Source organism: Oncorhynchus keta, unplaced genomic scaffold (assembly GCF_023373465.1).
Source record: "Oncorhynchus keta strain PuntledgeMale-10-30-2019 unplaced genomic scaffold, Oket_V2 Un_contig_8159_pilon_pilon, whole genome shotgun sequence".
In the NCBI taxonomy this organism is placed as follows: Eukaryota; Metazoa; Chordata; class Actinopteri; order Salmoniformes; family Salmonidae; genus Oncorhynchus; species Oncorhynchus keta.
In genome coordinates, this window is record NW_026289890.1 from 81,973 (window position 1) to 101,299 (window position 19,327).

Genomic DNA, 19,327 nt, shown 5'->3' on the forward strand with positions numbered 1-19,327 from the left:
GAGATCACTCCCTACTCCTAATGCACCCTGGGATCACTCCCTACTCCTAAAGCACCCTGGGATCACTCCCTACTCCTAAAGCACCCTGGGATCACTCCCTACTCCTAATGCACCCTGGGATCACTCCCTACTCCTAATGCACCCTGGGATCACTCCCTACTCCTAATGCACCCTGGGATCACTCCCTACTCCTAATGCACCCTGGGATCACTCCCTACTCCTAATGCACCCTGGGATCACTCCCTACTCCTAATGCACCCTGGGATCACTCCCTACTCCTAATGCACCCTGGGATCACTCCCTACTCCTAATGCACCCTGGGATCACTCCCTACTCCTAATGCACCCTGGGATCACTCCCTACTCCTAATGCACCCTGGGATCACTCCCTACTCCTAATGCACCCTGGGATCACTCCCTACTCCTAATGCACCCTGGGATCCTCCCTACTCCTAATGCACCCTGGGATCACTCCCTACTCCTAATGCACCCTGGGATCACTCCTACTCCTAATGCACCCTGGGATCACTCCCTACTCCTAATGCACCCTGGGATCACTCCCTACTCCTAATGCACCCTGGGATCACTCCCTACTCCTAATGCACCCTGGGATCACTCCCTACTCCTAATGCACCCTGGGATCACTCCCTACTCCTAAAGCACCCTGGGATCACTCCCTACTCCTAAAGCACCCTGGGATCACTCCCTACTCCTAAAGCACCCTGGGATCACTCCCTACTCCTAAAGCACCCTGGGATCACTCCCTACTCCTAAAGCACCCTGGGATCACTCACTACTCCTAAAGCACCCTGGGATCACTCACTACTCCTAAAGCACCCTGGGATCACTCACTACTCCTAAAGCACCCTGGGATCACTCACTACTCCTAAAGCACCCTGGGATCACTCCCTACTCATAAAGCACCCTGGGATCACTCACTACTCATAAAGCACCCTGGGATCACTCACTACTCATAAAGCACCCTGGGATCACTCACTACTCATAAAGCACCCTGGGATCACTCACTACTCATAAAGCACCCTGGGATCACTCACTACTCCTAAAGCACCCTGGGATCACTCACTACTCCTAAAGCACCCTGGGATCACTCACTACTCCTAAAGCACCCTGGGATCACTCACTACTCCTAAAGCACCCTGGGATCACTCACTACTCATAAAGCACCCTGGGATCACTCACTACTCATAAAGCACCCTGGGATCACTCACTACTCATAAAGCACCCTGGGATCACTCACTACTCCTAAAGCACCCTGGGATCACTCACTACTCCTAAAGCACCCTGGGATCACTCACTACTCCTAAAGCACCCTGGGATCACTCACTACTCCTAAAGCACCCTGGGATCACTCACTACTCCTAAAGCACCCTGGGATCACTCACTACTCCTAAAGCACCCTGGGATCACTCACTACTCATAAAGCACCCTGGGATCACTCACTACTCATAAAGCACCCTGGGATCACTCACTACTCCTAAAGCACCCTGGGATCACTCACTACTCCTAAAGCACCCTGGGATCACTCACTACTCCTAAAGCACCCTGGGATCACTCACTACTCCTAAAGCACCCTGGGATCACTCACTACTCCTAAAGCACCCTGGGATCACTCACTACTCCTAAAGCACCCTGGGATCACTCACTACTCATAAACCACATGTAGAACTTTCATAGTCCAAAATACTCTCAAAAAAGTAGAGAAATACTGTGATACGATATCTTGGCCATATTGCCTTAGCCTGGTCCCAGGTCTGTTTATGCTGTGTTGCCAACCTTAAGAGTTGGCCAGACAGATCCGAGACCAGGCTAGGATAAAGGAGAGGACTGCACCTGAAGGTCAATATTTAACCTGCCATTAGAGTGTTTACACTGAACAGGTGACAGCTGCACCTGCCGGGGTAGAGAACGGCTTCACAGGGATTGGTGGATTACTGAAACCAGCAAGCCATCCGATTGGCTGAAATGGAATGTGTCACCGGGAGGTATATTAGGGCGGCTCTCTTGACGCTGCATCATGATCTGAGGTCAGTTTTGTGTTTTTCCCCTTCTGAGGGTTAAGGTCAGGATAAGCTGATCCTAGACCTGTCCTTATACAGGTCTAGGGATTGGGGAGGATAAGCTGATCCTAGACCTGTCCTTATACAGGTCTAGGGTCAGGATTGGGGAGGATAAGCTGATCCTAGACCTGTCCTTATACAGGTCTAGGGTCAGAATTGGGGAGGATAAGCTGATCCTAGACCTGTCCTTATACAGGTCTAGGGACAGGATTGGGGAGGATAAGCTGATCCTAGACCTGTCCTTATACAGGTCTAGGGTCAGGATTGGGGAGGATAAGCTGATCCTAGACCTGTCCTTATACAGGTCTAGGGTCAGGATTGGGGAGGATAAGCTGATCCTAGACCTGTCCTTATACAGGTCTAGGGTCAGGATTGGGGAGGATAAGCTGATCCTAGACCTGTCCTTATACAGGTAAATTCTACCAGGAAAGTGGCAATTATAAGAGGGTTTTCATGTTGATGCTTAATGCAAGAAATGATATAAAATTGTCCATAAAATCTAGATAAATAAACAATAATCCTGAAGTTACCTATGACTGAAACACAGCCCAGTGGTGCGATGAGGGAGGCCGGGGCGAAGCCGTAGGCTGCGAAGTTCCCCAGCTCCCCGAGTCCCATCAGACCCACGCCACTCCACCACAGCACCGAGGTGTAGTAGGGCCTGGAGTCGCCGAGCTGGGACTGGCGCATGTGGGCGTATTTCTGACAGCGAGAGGACAGGGCACAGAGTCAAAAGAACAGCACTTCATTCACATGTTAAAGAGGAGCATTGGGGAAATACACAAATAATACAGTAGCTAACATAACATCAGTAAACACTAGTGTTGTATCTCATAGTACTGTACAGGGCCTCAATAAAACACTAGTGTTGTATCTCATAGTACTGTACACAGCCTCATTAAAACACTAGTGTTGTTTCTCATAGTACTGTACACAGTCTCATTAAAACACTAGTGTTGTTTCTCATAGTACTGTACACAGCCTCATTAAAACACTAGTGTTGTATCTCATAGTACTGTACAGGGCCTCATTAAAACACTAGTGTTGTATCTCATAGTACTGTACACGGCCTCATTAAAACACTAGTGTTGTATCTGTACACGGCCTCATTAAAACACTAGTGTTGTTTCTCATAGTACTGTACACAGCCTCATTAAAACACTAGTGTTGTTTCTCATAGTACTGTACACGGCAGGGTAGCCTCATTAAAACACTAGTGTTGTTTCTCATAGTACTGTACAGGGCCTCATTAAAACACTAGTGTTGTATCTCATAGTACTGTACACGGCCTCATTAAAACACTAGTGTTGTTTCTCATAGTACTGTACATTAAAACACTAGTGTTGTATCTCATAGTACTGTACACAGCCTCATTAAAACACTAGTGTTGTATCTCATAGTACTGTACATTAAAACACTAGTGTTGTATCTCATAGTACTGTACACGGCCTCATTAAAACACTAGTGTTGTTTCTCATAGTACTGTACACGGCCTCATTAAAACACTAGTGTTGTTTCTGTACACAGCCTCATTAAAACACTAGTGTTGTTTCTCATAGTACTGTACAGGGCCTCATTAAAACACTAGTGTTGTTTCTGTACTGTAGGGCCTCATTAAAACACTAGTGTTGTTTCTCATAGTACTGTACAGGGCCTCATTAAAACACTAGTGTTGTATCTCATAGTACTGTACAGGGCCTCATTAAAACACTAGTGTTGTTTCTGTACACGGCCTCATTAAAACACTAGTGTTGTTTCTGTACACAGCCTCATTAAAACACTAGTGTTGTTTCTCATAGTACTGTACACGGCCTCATTAAAACACTAGTGTTGTATCTCATAGTACTGTACACAGCCTCATTAAAACACTAGTGTTGTATCTCATAGTACTGTACACAGCCTCATTAAAACACTAGTGTTGTTTCTGTACACAGCCTCATTAAAACACTAGTGTTGTATCTCATAGTACTGTACATTAAAACACGAGTGTTGTATCTCATAGTACTGTACACAGCCTCATTAAAACACGAGTGTTGTATCTCATAGTACTGTACACAGCCTCATTAAAACACTAGTGTTGTTTCTCATAGTACTGTACACTAAAATACTAGTGTTGTATCTCATAGTACTGTACAGGGCCTCATTAAAACACTAGTGTTGTTTCTGTACACAGCCTCATTAAAACACTAGTGTTGTATCTCATAGTACTGTACAGGGCCTCATTAAAACACTAGTGTTGTATCTCATAGTACTGTACACAGCCTCATTAAAACACTAGTGTTGTATCTCATAGTACTGTACAGGGCCTCATTAAAACACTAGTGTTGTTTCTCATAGTACTGTACACAGCCTCATTAAAACACTAGTGTTGTATCTCATAGTACTGTACAGGGCCTCATTAAAACACTAGTGTTGTTTCTCATAGTACTGTACAGGGCCTCATTAAAACACTAGTGTTGTATCTGTACAGGGCCTCATTAAAACACTAGTGTTGTTTCTCATAGTACTGTACAGGGCCTCATTAAAACACTAGTGTTGTTTCTGTACACAGCCTCATTAAAACACTAGTGTTGTTTCTCATAGTACTGTACACGGCCTCATTAAAACACTAGTGTTGTATCTCATAGTACTGTACACAGCCTCATTAAAACACTAGTGTTGTTTCTCATAGTACTGTACAGGGCCTCATTAAAACACTAGTGTTGTATCTGTACAGGGCCTCATTAAAACACTAGTGTTGTATCTGTACACAGCCTCATTAAAACACTAGTGTTGTTTCTGTACACAGCCTCATTAAAACACTAGTGTTGTTTCTCATAGTACTGTACACAGCCTCATTAAAACACGAGTGTTGTATCTCATAGTACTGTACACAGCCTCATTAAAACACTAGTGTTGTTTCTCATAGTACTGTACACAGCCTCATTAAAACACTAGTGTTGTATCTCATAGTACTGTACACAGCCTCATTAAAACACTAGTGTTGTTTCTGTACACAGCCTCATTAAAACACTAGTGTTGTATCTCATAGTACTGTACACAGCCTCATTAAAACACTAGTGTTGTATCTGTACACAGCCTCCCGGCCTCCTAAAACAAACCCTTACCTGTATATTCAGAGAAATGCTGATGAGGAAGTTCCCACATATCGAAATGATGATTCCCAGGAGATAAGTCTGAAAAACAACAGCAAAACAGATCAGAAGGAAACCTCTGAGTATCATCCCGACCTCATCCCATAGAGTGACCTCATCCCATAGAGGAGAACGCCACTGGACGAGTGACCTCATCCCGTAGAGGAGAACGCCACTGGACGAGTGACCTCATCCCATAGAGGAGAACGCCACTGGACGAGTGACCTCATCCCATAGAGAACGCCACTGGACGAGTGACCTCATCCCGTAGAGAACGCCACTGGACGAGTGACCTCATCCCATAGAGAACGCCACTAGATGAGTGACCTCATCCCATAGTGAACGCCAGGGGTCTGCTATAGCCAGTCATTGGAGGTGAGGGGGGTCTGCTATAGCCAGTCATTGGAGGTGAGGGGGTCTGCTATAGCCAGTCATTGGAGGGGTGGGGGTCCTATAGCCAGTCATTGGAGGGGTGGGGTCCTATAGCCAGTCATTGGAGGGGGTGGGGGTCTGCTATAGCCAGTCATTGGAGGGGGGTCTGCTATAGCCAGTCATTGGAGGGGTGGGGTCTGCTATCGCCAGTCATTGGAGGGGTGGGGGTCTGCTATCGCCAGTCATTGGAGGGGTGGGGGTCTGCTATCGCCAGTCATTGGAGGGGTGGGGTCTGCTATAGCCAGTCATTGGAGGGGGTGGGGGTCTGCTATAGCCAGTCATTGGAGGGGGTGGGGGTCTGCTATAGCCAGTCATTGGAGGGGGGGTCTGCTATAGCCAGTCATTGGAGGGTGGGGGTCTGCTATAGCCAGTCATTGGAGGGGGTCTGCTATAGCCAGTCATTGGAGGGGGTCTGCTATAGCCAGTCATTGGAGGGGGAGGGGGGTCTGCTATAGCCAGTCATTGGAGGGGGGGGGGGGTCTGCTATAGCCAGTCATTGGAGGGGGTCTGCTATAGCCAGTCATTGGAGGGGGTCTGCTATAGCCAGTCATTGGAGGGGGTCTGCTATAGCCAGTCATTGGAGGGGGGTCTGCTATAGCCAGTCATTGGAGGGTCTGCTATAGCCAGTCATTGGAGGGGGGAGGGGGGTCTGCTATAGCCAGTCATTGGAGGGGAGGGGGTCTGCTATAGCCAGTCATTGGAGGGGGGGGTCTGCTATAGCCAGTCATTGGAGGGGAGGGGGTCTGCTATAGCCAGTCATTGGAGGGGGTCTGCTATCGCCAGTCATTGGAGGGGGAGGGGGTCTGCTATAGCCAGTCATTGGAGGGGGTCTGCTATCGCCAGTCATTGGAGGGGTGGGGGTCTGCTATAGCCAGTCATTGGAGGGGGAGGGGGGTCTGCTATAGCCAGTCATTGGAGGGGGTCTGCTATAGCCAGTCATTGGAGGGGGTCTGCTATAGCCAGTCATCGGAGGGGGTCGGGGGTCTGCTATAGCCAGTCATTGGAGGGGAGGGGGGTCTGCTATAGCCAGTCATTGGAGGGGGGTCTGCTATAGCCAGTCATTGGAGGGGGGTCTGCTATAGCCAGTCATCGGAGGAGGGGGTCTGCTATAGCCAGTCAGTGGAGGAGGAGGGGGGTCTGCTACAGCCAGTCAGTGGAAGAGGGGGGTCTGCTATAGCCAGTCAGTGGAGGAGGGGTCTGCTACAGCCAGTCAGTGGAAGATGGGGGGGGGCAATGAGCCTGTCGTAGGGAGGGTGGCCAATGAGCCTGTCATAGGGAGGGTGGCCAATGAGCCTGTCATAGGGAGGGTGGCCAATGAGCCTGTCATAGGAGGGTGGCCAATGAGCCTGTCATAGGGAGGGTGGCCAATGGCCTGTCGTAGGGAGGGTGGCCAATGAGCCTGTCGTAGGGAGGGTGGCCAATGAGCCTGTCGTAGGGAGGTGGCCAATGAGCCTGTCATAGGGAGGGTGGCCAATGAGCCTGTCATAGGGAGGGTGGCCAATGAGCCTGTCGTAGGGAGGGTGGCCAATGAGCCTGTCGTAGGGAGGGTGGCCAATGAGCCTGTCGTAGGGAGGGTGGCCAATGAGCCTGTCGTAGGGAGGGTGGCCAATGAGCCTGTCGTAGGGAGGGTGGCCAATGAGCCTGTCGTAGGGAGGGTGGCCAATGAGCCTGTCGTAGGGAGGGTGGCCAATGAGCCTGTCGTAGGGAGGGTGGCCAATGAGCCTGTCGTAGGGAGGGTGGCCAATGAGCCTGTCGTAGGGAGGGTGGCCAATGAGCCTGTCGTAGGGAGGGTGGCCAATGAGCCTGTCGTAGGGAGGTGGCCAATGAGCCTGTCATAGGGAGGGTGGCCAATGAGCCTGTCGTAGGGAGGGTGGCCAATGAGCCTGTCGTAGGGAGGGTGGCCAATGAGCCTGTCGTAGGGAGGGTGGCCAATGAGCCTGTCGTAGGGAGGGTGGCCAATGAGCCTGTCATAGGGAGGGTGGCCAATGAGCCTGTCATAGGGAGGGTGGCCAATGAGCCTGTCATAGGGAGGGTGGCCAATGAGCCTGTCGTAGGGAGGGTGGCCAATGAGCCTGTCGTAGGGAGGGTGGCCAATGAGCCTGTCATAGGGAGGGTGGCCAATGAGCCTGTCATCCCTGTTAATCCCATAAACCATCTCCAATGTCACCCGGCCTCACAACCGCAAACCGGGTGTATGGCGTGGTGTGGTCGAGCGGTTTACTGATGTCAACATTGTGAACAGAGTGCCCCATTGTGGAGTTATGGTATGGCCAGGAATAAACTACAGACAACTAACAACTGTATATTATCTATGGTCATTTGAAAGCACAGATATACCGTGACGAGATCCCGAGCCCCATTGTGGTGCCATTCATCCGCCATCACCTCATGTTTCAGCGTGATAATGCACGGCCCCATGTCACAAGGATCTGTACACTTCCTGGAAGCTGACATTTTTCCCAGTTCTTCCATGGTCTGCATTCTCACTAGACATGTCACCCCATTGAAGAGGAGTATATACATACTCACTAGACATGTCACCCCATTGAAGAGGAGTATATATACATACTCACTAGACATGTCACCCCATTGAAGAGGAGTATATATACATACTCACTAGACATGTCACCCCATTGAAGAAGAGTATATATACATACTCACTAGACATGTCACCCCATTGAAGAGGAGTATATATACATACTCACTAGACATGTCACCCCATTGAAGAGGAGTATATATACACATACTCACTAGACATGTCACCCCATTGAAGAGGAGTATATATACACATACTCACTAGACATGTCACCCCATTGAAGAGGAGTATATACACATACTCACTAGACATGTCACCCCATTGAAGAGGAGTATATACACATACTCACTAGACATGTCACCCCATTGAAGAGGAGTATATATACATACTCACTAGACATGTCACCCCATTGAAGAGGAGTGGGGACAACATTCCACAGGCCACAATCAACAGCCTGATCAACTCTATGTGAAGGACATGTGTCTCGCTGCATGAGGTAAATAGTGGTGACACCAGATACTGACTGGTTTTCTGATCCACACCAGATACTGACTGGGTCTCTGATCCACACCCCTACCTTTATTTAAGGGATCTGTGACCAGCAGATGCATATCTGTAATGTGAAACCCATAGGTTAGAGCCTCATGAATTTATTTTAATGATTTTTTTATTTGAACGGTAAAATCAGTCACATCTTTTGAAATGGTTTTTTGTTTATATTTTTTGTTCAGTTTAAAAAATATGTAGATTTTTGTTGGCAGTTACTTCAATATTATTTTGTTTTAATGTATTTCTAAAAATATTTTAGAAGACTTATGTTGACCCCTTTCCCATCTTTTAGAATGGTTGAATATATATATATATATATATATATATATATATATATATATATATGCCTTAATTCGTTAAAAAATATCTATAGAAGATATAAACAATATAGAATCCTAGCTTTCATTTGACACCCAATTTAACACGTTTCTATGAACTTGTCATGTTGGTTCTCATGGGTCCTTTTTACATGGAATTGCACAGTAGTATTGATCAGCCCATTCACTCAGAGGGAACAGAGGTCTGGCTTCCTTGTAGCAGGAAGGGCAAACATAACAAAGGCCACAAGCAGGCTGGCACACGAGGGAGTGTCCTACTTGGCAAACATGACCGAATTGGCCTGGCAGGTTCGTTTTGGCCGGGGTGCTTCTTACAGTAGACTGCCCAGTTGGAAGACGTTCCACTACTAAGACAAAGATTTGTATCCAACAACACACAGAGATCTACTATAATCTGCTAATCCATGGACTGTGATGTACTGTATGTCCTGTACAGGAGGAGGTCATCTGATACTTGTAACCTGCATAATGAGGTCAATATTTTAGCAACAGATTACATGTAACAGCACATAACAATCATGTATTCGTTTTCCATTGAGACAGACTCTGCAGTTGTTTCAAAGACTCCCAAGAAATTCCACCTTCATTCCTGACTATTCTGTCCCTAACATTCTACCCCAGAGTGTTCTAACTCTGTCCCTAACATTCTACCCCAGAGTGTTCTAACTCTGCCCCTAACATTCTACCCCAGAGTGTTCTCTATAGGGCCTAACATTCTACCCGAGTGGTCTAACTCTGTCCCTAACATTCTACCCCAGAGTGTTCTAACTCTGTCCCTAACATTCTACCCCAGAGTGTTCTAACTCTGTCCCTAACATTCTACCCCAGAGTGTTCTAACTCTGTCCCTAACATTCTACCCCAGAGTGTTCTCTATAGGGCTTTACATTCTACCCCAGAGTGTTCTCTATAGGGCTTTACATTCTACCCCAGAGTGTTCTCTATAGGGCTTTACATTCTACCCCAGAGTGTTCTCTATAGGGCTTTACATTCTACCCCAGAGTGTTCTCTATAGGGCCTTACATTCTATCCCAGAGTGTTCTCTATAGGGCCTAACATTCTACCCCAGAGTGTTCTCTATAGGGCCTAACATAATCTAATGTGAGTGCTGCTTCCTGCATCTCCTCTCTCTGAGTCTGACCGGGTCTGAAGAGGTGACAGAACAGAACTCTCTCTCTGGGTCTGAAGAAGCGACAGAACAGAACTCTCTCTCTGGGTCTGAGGAGGTGACAGAACAGAACTCTCTCTGGGTCTGAGGAGGTGACAGAACAGAACTCTCTCTCTGGGTCTGAAGACGTGACAGAACAGAACTCTCTCTGGGTCTGACCAGGTCTGAAGAAGCGACAGAACAGAACTCTCTCTGGGTCTGAAGAGGTGACAGAACAGAATGAGACTGATGTTCTCCTCCCCCACTGTCTCCATCGGTGTCCAGGGGGGCGGACAGCGTGTTTCTTTGTGCTACGTGACAATGAAGAACTGTGACGGGCTGGGGATGGAGGAAGGGGATAAAGAGATGGGCTGATCCGTGGCCTCTGACCTGGGAGGGGGGAGGGAAGGGAGAGAGGAGGCTGGGGTATTGAGTTATCTCAGAGCTGCCAGCTGTTCAACCCTTATAGTACAGTAAACCCATTCTCCTGCAGAACAGTCTTTTCTCCTATTTCTACGGTATATGCCTCACACCTCATCTCTGCCCAGGTCCCCCTGACAACGTGGCTGACAGAATTCACCTCGGGCCTCATCTCTGCCCAGGCCCCCCTGACAACGTGGCTGACAGAATTCACCTCGGTCCTCATCTCTGTCCAGGCCCCCCTGACAACGTGGCTGACAGAATTCACCTCGGTCCTCATCTCTGCCCAGGCCCCCCTGACAACGTGGCTGACAGAATTCACCTCGGTCCTCATCTCTGCCCGGGTCCTGACAGAATTCACCTCGGTCCTCATCTCTGCCCAGGTCCCCCTGACAACGTGGCTGACAGAATTCACCTCGGTCCTCATCTCTGCCCAGGTCCCCCTGACAACGTGGCTGACAGAATTCACCTCGGTCCTCATCTCTGCCCAGGTCCCCCTGACAACGTGGCTGACAGAATTCACCTCGGTCCTCATCTCTGCCCAGGCCCCCCTGACAACGTGGCTGACAGAATTAACCTCGGTCCTCATCTCTGCCCAGGTCCTGACAACGTGGCTGACAGAATTCCCCTCAGTCCTCATCTCGGCCCAGGTCCTGACAACGTGGCTGACAGAATTCCCCTCAGTCCTCATCTCTGCCCAGGTCCCCCTGACTACGTGGCTGACAGAATTCCCCTCAGTCCTCATCTCTGCCCAGGTCCCCCTGACTACGTGGCTGACAGAATTCCCCTCAGTCCTCATCTCGGCCCAGGTCCTGACTACGTGGCTGACAGAATTCCCCTCAGTCCTCATCTCGGCCCAGGTCCTGACAACGTGGCTGACAGAATTCCCCTCAGTCCTCATCTCTGCCCAGGTCCCCCTGACTACGTGGCTGACAGAATTCTTACATGTTTTCATAAAAACACAACTAAATGGATTTATGTCAACTCTGTCACACAACATAAAGACTTTATTTGTACATGTGTTTGTCCAAAACGTGTTTAAAAGACCTTGATTGTTTAATTAAAAACCATTTGATTATTCAAACATGTATTTTGAGTGTGTGACTGAGACACTCAGATTCTTTACCAAACAAAAACCACTGATTTAAAAAGTTGAACAAACCATACATACACAAGGACTACTTTTAACTATTTATATTGAACATTTTACAAAAATACTTTTTACTGGAAGAAGTTTGGTAACAGAATTTCTGTAAAATCTCCCTCAGTATCCAAATTTTCCAATAAATAATTGATTAGGTCTACTTTTACTTGTTACTTCTGTGAACTTTCATTATCCTCCCTCCTCACGAGGGAAAGAAATTAGAAAATATCTTAAAGATGTGGGGTTTTGGTAACAGAGTTTTAAGCCGCAAGGCAATGTTTCTTAAACTTACAGAAGGCAAAAAAATGTCTAAGTATTGATTTTATTTGTCACGAGTCTTCAACATGATTTGATGTACCCTGTATGGTAGATGTTTCCTAAGGCAGGAGACTTCAACATGACTGTGATGATGTACCCTGTATAGTAGATGTTTCCTAAGACCGCTTTCCATCAGTTGGTCTAGAAAATCAAAGCCTTTGCTTTATTTCAGAATTTTTAGGATAGAAAATGGTTGAAATATTTATTTATGCCTTAATTTCTCTCAAATATTAGACTGCTAGCTTTCATTTGACCCCCAATGTAAACATGCTTCTATCAACGTCACGTTGGTGCTCATGGGTAATTTGAAATGAAAATGAACTAATACAAAACTCTTTTTGTTTTATTTTATTGCACTATATAAATGCTCCAGGGATTATTTCAGTTAGCATTTTTGTCACGTTTTTCTAGACTTACAACATAAAACCACATTTATAAAGCAAACAGTATCCCTTAGGTTTAGTACAGACAACACTAAGAGAGTTTAATAAGCACGTTGCAGAACAGTGATTCAGATATTTTTCCAGAATATAAAAGACAGAAAAATAACGCATCTTTAAGAGGGTTTAGCCATCAGCGACGGAGTTGACAAGCCACTGCAGTTAACAGATAGTCTGACATGGGTTTTTTTTCCCACTAGAAATTTAAAGTTAAAATGCAAACATTTGTCAAAATATGGAAAATTATGAATAAGAAAATCCTCAATAAAAACAAAGCTTTCTTTCCCCCCATTCAAGTGGTATACAAAGTTGCATTTTAGTTTTTTTCCTCAGTTGATTTATGACTAAAAACCTAATGAAAATAAACATATTTGAACCAAAAATCATATCTTAATCTATCAGGTAGATGGAGTTGACAGTTTATGGTTGTGATCATGGTGATTTGAATATTGGTTGTTTAAATTGAAGTAGAGAATTTACCAGAACATGAAGATCTTTATAGTGTCGCTCACCTGACTCATTTAGGACTCCGACATTAATGTCCACATCTCTAAACACATGTTTTGTAGGAAATCACAGTTCTGAGAGAAATATTCTTCAATGTCACAGAGAGGGATTTGCAATAAACTTCACAAGATCATTTCCCAGTTAATATTAATTATTGACCGTTTTTAGAATTGGTCAACTTTTTTTTGAGAGTTCGGAATTGGGATCGTTTGTCCCAGACAAGGGCATATCCGGTCCCAGAGCGGACATGGAAATAATAATTATAATATTTAAAATATTAGGACAATTCCTAAAAAATACAAATAAATCTTTCCCCTTAAAAAATGTATTGATAAATGTATGATAAATGTATTTAATCTCGAATAATAATACAAAATAATATTTGTTTCAACTAATAAGAAATAAAGTTTCCCTGCCGTGCAAGGATAGTGCGGACGTTTAAGAGTCAGTGAGTTACTAGTTGCCTACCTTCAGCGGATTCTCCCGGATTTCGGTGAACGGAGACGGTTGAGATGAATTCTGTCCTGTTCTGTTAGAAAACACGCTGTCTAAAGTTGAGTTGTTCGCCATCTTTTCCTCTATCGTAGCCTTTCCTTCCAACTAGGCTACTTCATCGCAACTCCCCTTTTCACATGTTTGTCCGGTTCCAGCCTTGACATCCCGTGAGTTTGAGTCTTTCCTGCCCGGTCAACCGGCAGAAAGTGTCAGTCTGCTCGTCAGAACGAGTTAACGAGGCGGGGATGCAGCTGGAGAGCACAGAGTTCCCCGGATGTGACCAGTGGCAGACAGTTGTCACTTGTACACAGAATACATGTCATCTAATCTTTTAGAATATAATAATAATAATATAATATTGTGGCGAACGAGAAGCAAACACTGGATTTTGGCGTGAAAGGCAGACACCCCACGCATCACGCCGATAGGTGTTTCCCACTTGATGGGAATTGTAACGTGGCTCATATAGCGAGGATCGTTACAATATAATACAATGGACATCCAAAGAATGTTTCAGCGAGTTATCCTTCAAGTTGATTTAATTAATAAATAAACCAAATCAACACAATCTACCATTATGCCACTGATTGCTATTGAACATCATAGCAGTCGCCACCTGGTGGACAATTAGAGAAACGTGAACAGAATCTATAGCGGTATAGACCCAAATAATATCTGTCGAGAATGAATGACACAATCTATAGCGGTATAGACCCAAATAATATTTTGTCGAGAATGAATGACACAATCTATAGCGGTATAGACCCAAATAATATCTGTCGAGAATGAATGACACAATCTATAGCGGTATAGACCCAAATAATATCTGTCGAGAATGAATGACACAATCTATAGCGGTATAGACCCAAATAATATCTGTCGAGAATGAATGACACAATCTATAGCGGTATAGACTCAAATAATATCTGTCGAGAATGAATGACACAATCTATAGCGGTATAGACCCAAATAATATCTGTCGAGAATGAATGACACAATCTATAGCGGTATAGACTCAAATAATATCTGTCGAGAATGAATGACACAATCTATAGCGGTATAGACCCAAATAATATCTGTCGAGAATGAATGACACAATCTATAGCGGTATAGACTCAAATAATATCTGTCGAGAATGAATGACACAATCTATAGCGGTATAGACCCAAATAATATCTGTCGAGAATTAATGACACAATCTATAGCAGTATAGACCCAAATAATATTTTGTCGAGAATGAATGACACAATCTATAGCGGTATAGACCCAAATAATATTTTGTCGAGAATGAATGACACAATCTATAGCAGTATAGACCCAAATAATATTTGTCGAGAATGAATGACACAATCTATAGCGGTATAGACCCAAATAATATTTTGTCGAGAATGAATGACACAATCTATAGCGGTATAGACCCAAATAATATCTGTCAAGAATGAATGACACAATCTATAGCGGTATAGACCCAAATAATATTTTGTCGAGAATGAATGACACAATCTATAGCAGTATAGACCCAAATAATATCTGTCAAGAATGAATGACACAATCTATAGCGGTATAGACCCAAATAATATTTGTCGAGAATTAATGACACAATCTATAGCGGTATAGACCCAAATAATATTTTGTCGAGAATGAATGACACAATCTATAGTGGTATAGACCCAAATAATATCTGTCAAGAATGAATGACACAATCTATAGCAGTATAGACCCAAATAATATCTGTCAAGAATGAATGACACAATCTATAGCAGTATAGACCCAAATAATATCTGTCAAGAATGAATGACACAATCTATAGCGGTATAGACTCAAATAATATCTGTCGAGAATGAATGACACAATCTATAGCAGTATAGACCCAAATAATAAGATCTGTCTGTAGCCTTGAAAAAACAATATTAAAACCATGTAGTTGTTTCAAGTGTCACTTGTACCCATCCTGTCTGTTGATCTGACAATACTGTCTGTTGTCCTGTCTGTTGATCTGACAATACTGTCTGTTGTCCTGTCTGTTGATCTGACAATACTGTCTGTTGTCCTGTCTGTTGATCTGACAATACTGTCTGTTGTCCTGCCTGTTGATCTGACAATACTGTCTGTTGTCCTGTCTGTTGATCTGACAATACTGTCTGTTGTCCTGTCTGTTGATCTGACAATACTGTATGTTGTGCTGACAATACTGTGTGTTGTGCTGACAATACTGTGTGTTGTGCTGACAATACTGTCTGTTGTCCTGCCTGTTGATCTGACAATACTGTCTGTTGTCCTGCCTGTTGATCTGACAATACTGTCTGTTGTCCTGCCTGTTGATCTGACAATACTGTCTGTTGTCCTGTCTGTTGATCTGACAATACTGTATGTTGTGCTGACAATACTGTCTGTTGTCCTGTCTGTTGATCTGACAATACTGTGTGTTGTCCTGACAATACTGTCTGTTGTCCTGACAATACTGTGTGTTGTACTGGCAATACTGTCTGTTGTCCTGCCTGTTGTACTGACAATACTGTCTGTTGTACAGTCCTTTAGAATACAGTCCTATAGAATACAGTCCCTTAGAATACAGTCCATTAGAATACAGTCCTGTAGAATACAGTCCTTTAGCAACCTGCACTCAGGGGTAGACGTAACATAGTAAACGTAATTCCATGACATAATTAGTATGCTATGTTTTGTATGGTACGTATTCATTTGTGGATGTCTGTCACCCATTTAGTATGATATGTTACGCATTTGCAAAACGTATGATATGTTACGAATTCATATTTGTTGTTTGCTAACGTTAACTAGGTGGCTAACACGAATGTTAGCTATGTGGCTAACGTTAGCTAGGCTACGGTTAGGAGTTAGGTTAAAATGTTAAGTCTAGGGTTAGGGGAAGGGTTAGCTAACATGCTAAGTAGTTGCAAAGTAGCAACTAAATGATCTAAAATGTTAAATTTGTCCGTGATGAGATTTGAACACGCAACGTTTGATTTGATTTGATCCTAGATGTTCGCGTTATACTGCCCGACCAACCCCCATACTTTTGTTTTTGCCTTCTGTCTTAGGTCCATACTAAACATAACATGTCATACCAATTTCAGTGTCCCGGATTTACGTTGACTATGCTACGTCTAGTCTATGAGACCAGACTGGTATGTGTGTGTCCAGTTTGTAGTTTGCGTCACACTCAGACAGCCTCCATTACCATCAGGTATAATGTGAGGTGATTATCTACCTGTGAAGGAGAGGAGAATGAATCATAGAGCAGCTTTTTATTTCACAGACACATGTTCAGTCCCAACCCCCCCTCCACTCCCCAGCTGCAGCCCCCCCCACCCCCCCCACAACCCCCAAGTACCAACCCCCCCACCACCCCCAGCTCCATCCCCCCAGTCCCCCACCCCCACCACTCCCCAGCTCCAACCCCCCCACCTCCCCAGTTCCAGTCCCTCCACCCCCACCACTCCCCAGCTCCAACCCCCCCACCACCCCAGCTCTATCCCTGGCCTCAGGTTATGATGCTGTGAGCTATTGGCAGCAGTTCAGAATACAACATATGGAAAACTTTATTGACAACATATATCATCCACAGGGCCCTTAACAGCCTAATCTGACTGTAGTTAAAATTCCTCCCACAATGTCCTGGGGGTTAAATCTGAACCTTGTGATGTGAGTGGTTCTGGAATGGCCATCTGACAGTTGTGCTCACAGATGAGGTCAGTATATTGTTGACCTTCAGCAATTAATCTGGGTCTATTCTGAGAGGGAGGAGAGGGAGATGGGGGGAGGAGAGAGAGGGGGGAGGAGAGATAGATGGAGGGGAGAAAGAGAAGTAGAGAGAGATGGGGAGGAAAGATAGATGTGGAAGGAGAGAGAGGGGGTAGTAGAGATATATATTGGGGGAGGAGAGAGAGGTAGAGAGGGAGAGATGGACAGGGAGGAATGGGAGAGAGAGGTAGAGAGAAAGATGGAGAGAGAAGAGAGAGAGAGGTAGAGAGGGAGAGATGGACAGGGAGGAGAGATAGATGGGGGAGAAGAGAGAGAGATGGACATGGAGGAGAGAGAGAGAGATGGACAGAGAGGAGTGGGATAGAGAGGTAGAGAGAGATGGACAGGGAGAGAGAGAGAGAGAGAGATGGACAGGGAGGAGAGAGATGGACAGGGAGGAGAGAGATGGTCAGGGAGGAGAGAGAGAGATGGACAGGGAGGAGAGATAGATGGGGGAGGAGAGATAGATGGGGGCGGAGAGAGAGATGGACAGGGAGGAGAGAGAGATGGACAGGGAGGAGAGATAGACGGGGGAGGAGAGAGAGAGATGGACAGGGAGGAGAGAGAGAGATGGACAGGGAGGAGAGAGAGAGATGGACAGGGAGGAGAGATAGATGGGGGAGGAGAGAGAGATGGACAGGGAGGAGAGAGAGAGGTAGAGAGATAGACAGGGAGGAGAGAGAGATGGACAGGGAGGAGAGAGAGAGGTAGAGAGATAGACAGGGAGGAGAGAGAGATGGACAGGGAGGAGAGAGAGGAGAGAGAGATGGACAGGGAGGAGAGAGAGAGTGGTAGAGAGAGAGATATGGGCAGGGAAGGAGGGAGAGAGAGAGAGAGAGAGAGAGAGAGGTAGAGAGATGAACAGGGAGGAGGTAGAGAGAGAGAGATGGACAGGGAGGGAGAGGAACAGCAGTCAGTGGATGAGATGGACAGGGAAAGAACAGAGGTAGCAGACACCCCTCACACCTCTCTCCATCTCTCCCTCTCTGGTCCACATCTCCTAAACACACTGAGATCCAGAGAGAGATGGACAGGGAGGAGACCTCTCTGGGGGAGGAGAGAGAGAGAGAGAGATGGTCCACATCAAGACTCCTAAACACACTGCAGAGATGGACAGGGGAGGAGAGAGAGGTCTGAGTGGACATCAAAACTAGGTAGAGAGAGAGATGGACAGACACCCCCTCAGACCTCTCTCCAGAGATGGACAGGGAGGAGAGAGACTAGAGACACCCTCACACTCTCTCCATCTCTCTCCCCCTCTCTCTGGACATCAAAACTGGGACACCTCTCTCCAGGACATCAAAACTCCTAAAAGAGAGAGATGGACAGGGATCTCTCTCCCCTCCCTCTCTCTCTGGAGATCAAGAGGTAAACACACTGAGATGGACACCCCTCAGACCTCTCCATCTGGACAGGGAAGAGAGAGAGAGAGAGATGGACAGGGAGGAGAGAGAGAGCTGAGATGGACAGGAGGAGAGAGAGGTTGAGAGATGGACAGGGAGGAGAGAGAGGTTGAGAGGAGAGAGAGGTAGAGAGGATGGACAGGGAGGAGATAGAGACAGGCACGGGGATTGGAGAGAGAGGTTGAGAGAGAGAGAGGTAGAGGGACTGGACCACCCCCCAGGAGAGAGACCTTAAAGACACAGCATGATGGATGGAGATGGACAGGGAGGATAATAGGAGAGAGAGAAGAGGAGAGAGAGATGGACAGGGATGGATGGAGAGGTAGAGAGAGAGTGATGGACAGGGAGGGTAAAATATTCCGGGGAACTGCAGATGGAGAACAGCAGTCATGTGGATGAGGTCCACATCAAAACTCCTAAACACACTGCAGACACCCCTCACACAGCATGATGGATGGAGCTCTCTCTCTATCTCTCTCTATCTCTCTCTCTCTCTGGTCCACATCAAAACTCCTAAACACACTGCAGACACCCCCCTCACACTGAGGATATCTCTCTCTCTCTGGTCCACATCAAAACTCCTAAACACACTGCAGACACCCCTCAACCTCACTCCATCTCTCTCTA

At 46.0% G+C, this 19,327-nt stretch overlaps 2 protein-coding genes across 51 annotated transcripts in view; both read right to left on the minus strand.

The window, feature by feature from the left end:
• Positions 1 to 13,829, minus strand: part of LOC127926745 (NIPA-like protein 2) — a 51,464-nt gene extending 37,635 nt beyond the window's left edge. For 41 of the 50 annotated variants that reach the window (XR_008125006.1, XR_008125005.1, XM_052512282.1 and 38 more), the window contains exons 1-3: positions 13,509 to 13,829; positions 5,185 to 5,253; positions 2,608 to 2,779 (exon numbers count right to left, since the gene is read on the minus strand). Coding sequence is in view for 47 of the 50 variants with exons in the window: in XM_052512282.1 (XP_052368242.1) it covers positions 2,608 to 2,779; positions 5,185 to 5,253; positions 13,509 to 13,610 (343 nt within the window). In the remaining 3 variants the exon portion in view is untranslated. The remainder of the gene's footprint in view (positions 1 to 2,607; positions 2,780 to 5,184; positions 5,254 to 13,508) is intronic. The other 9 variants (XR_008125007.1, XM_052512289.1, XM_052512243.1 and 6 more) reach the window with 1 other exon arrangement.
• On the minus strand, positions 9,950 to 11,699 carry LOC127926746 (uncharacterized). Its single transcript, XM_052512290.1, has 2 exons — positions 10,900 to 11,699; positions 9,950 to 10,791 (listed from the first exon to the last, which is right to left on the minus strand). Exons 1-2 carry the CDS (start codon positions 11,629 to 11,631, stop codon positions 10,675 to 10,677), a joined length of 849 nt encoding a protein of 282 aa, XP_052368250.1. The 5' UTR covers positions 11,632 to 11,699; the 3' UTR covers positions 9,950 to 10,674.
• Positions 13,830 to 19,327: the final 5,498 nt, after the last annotated feature.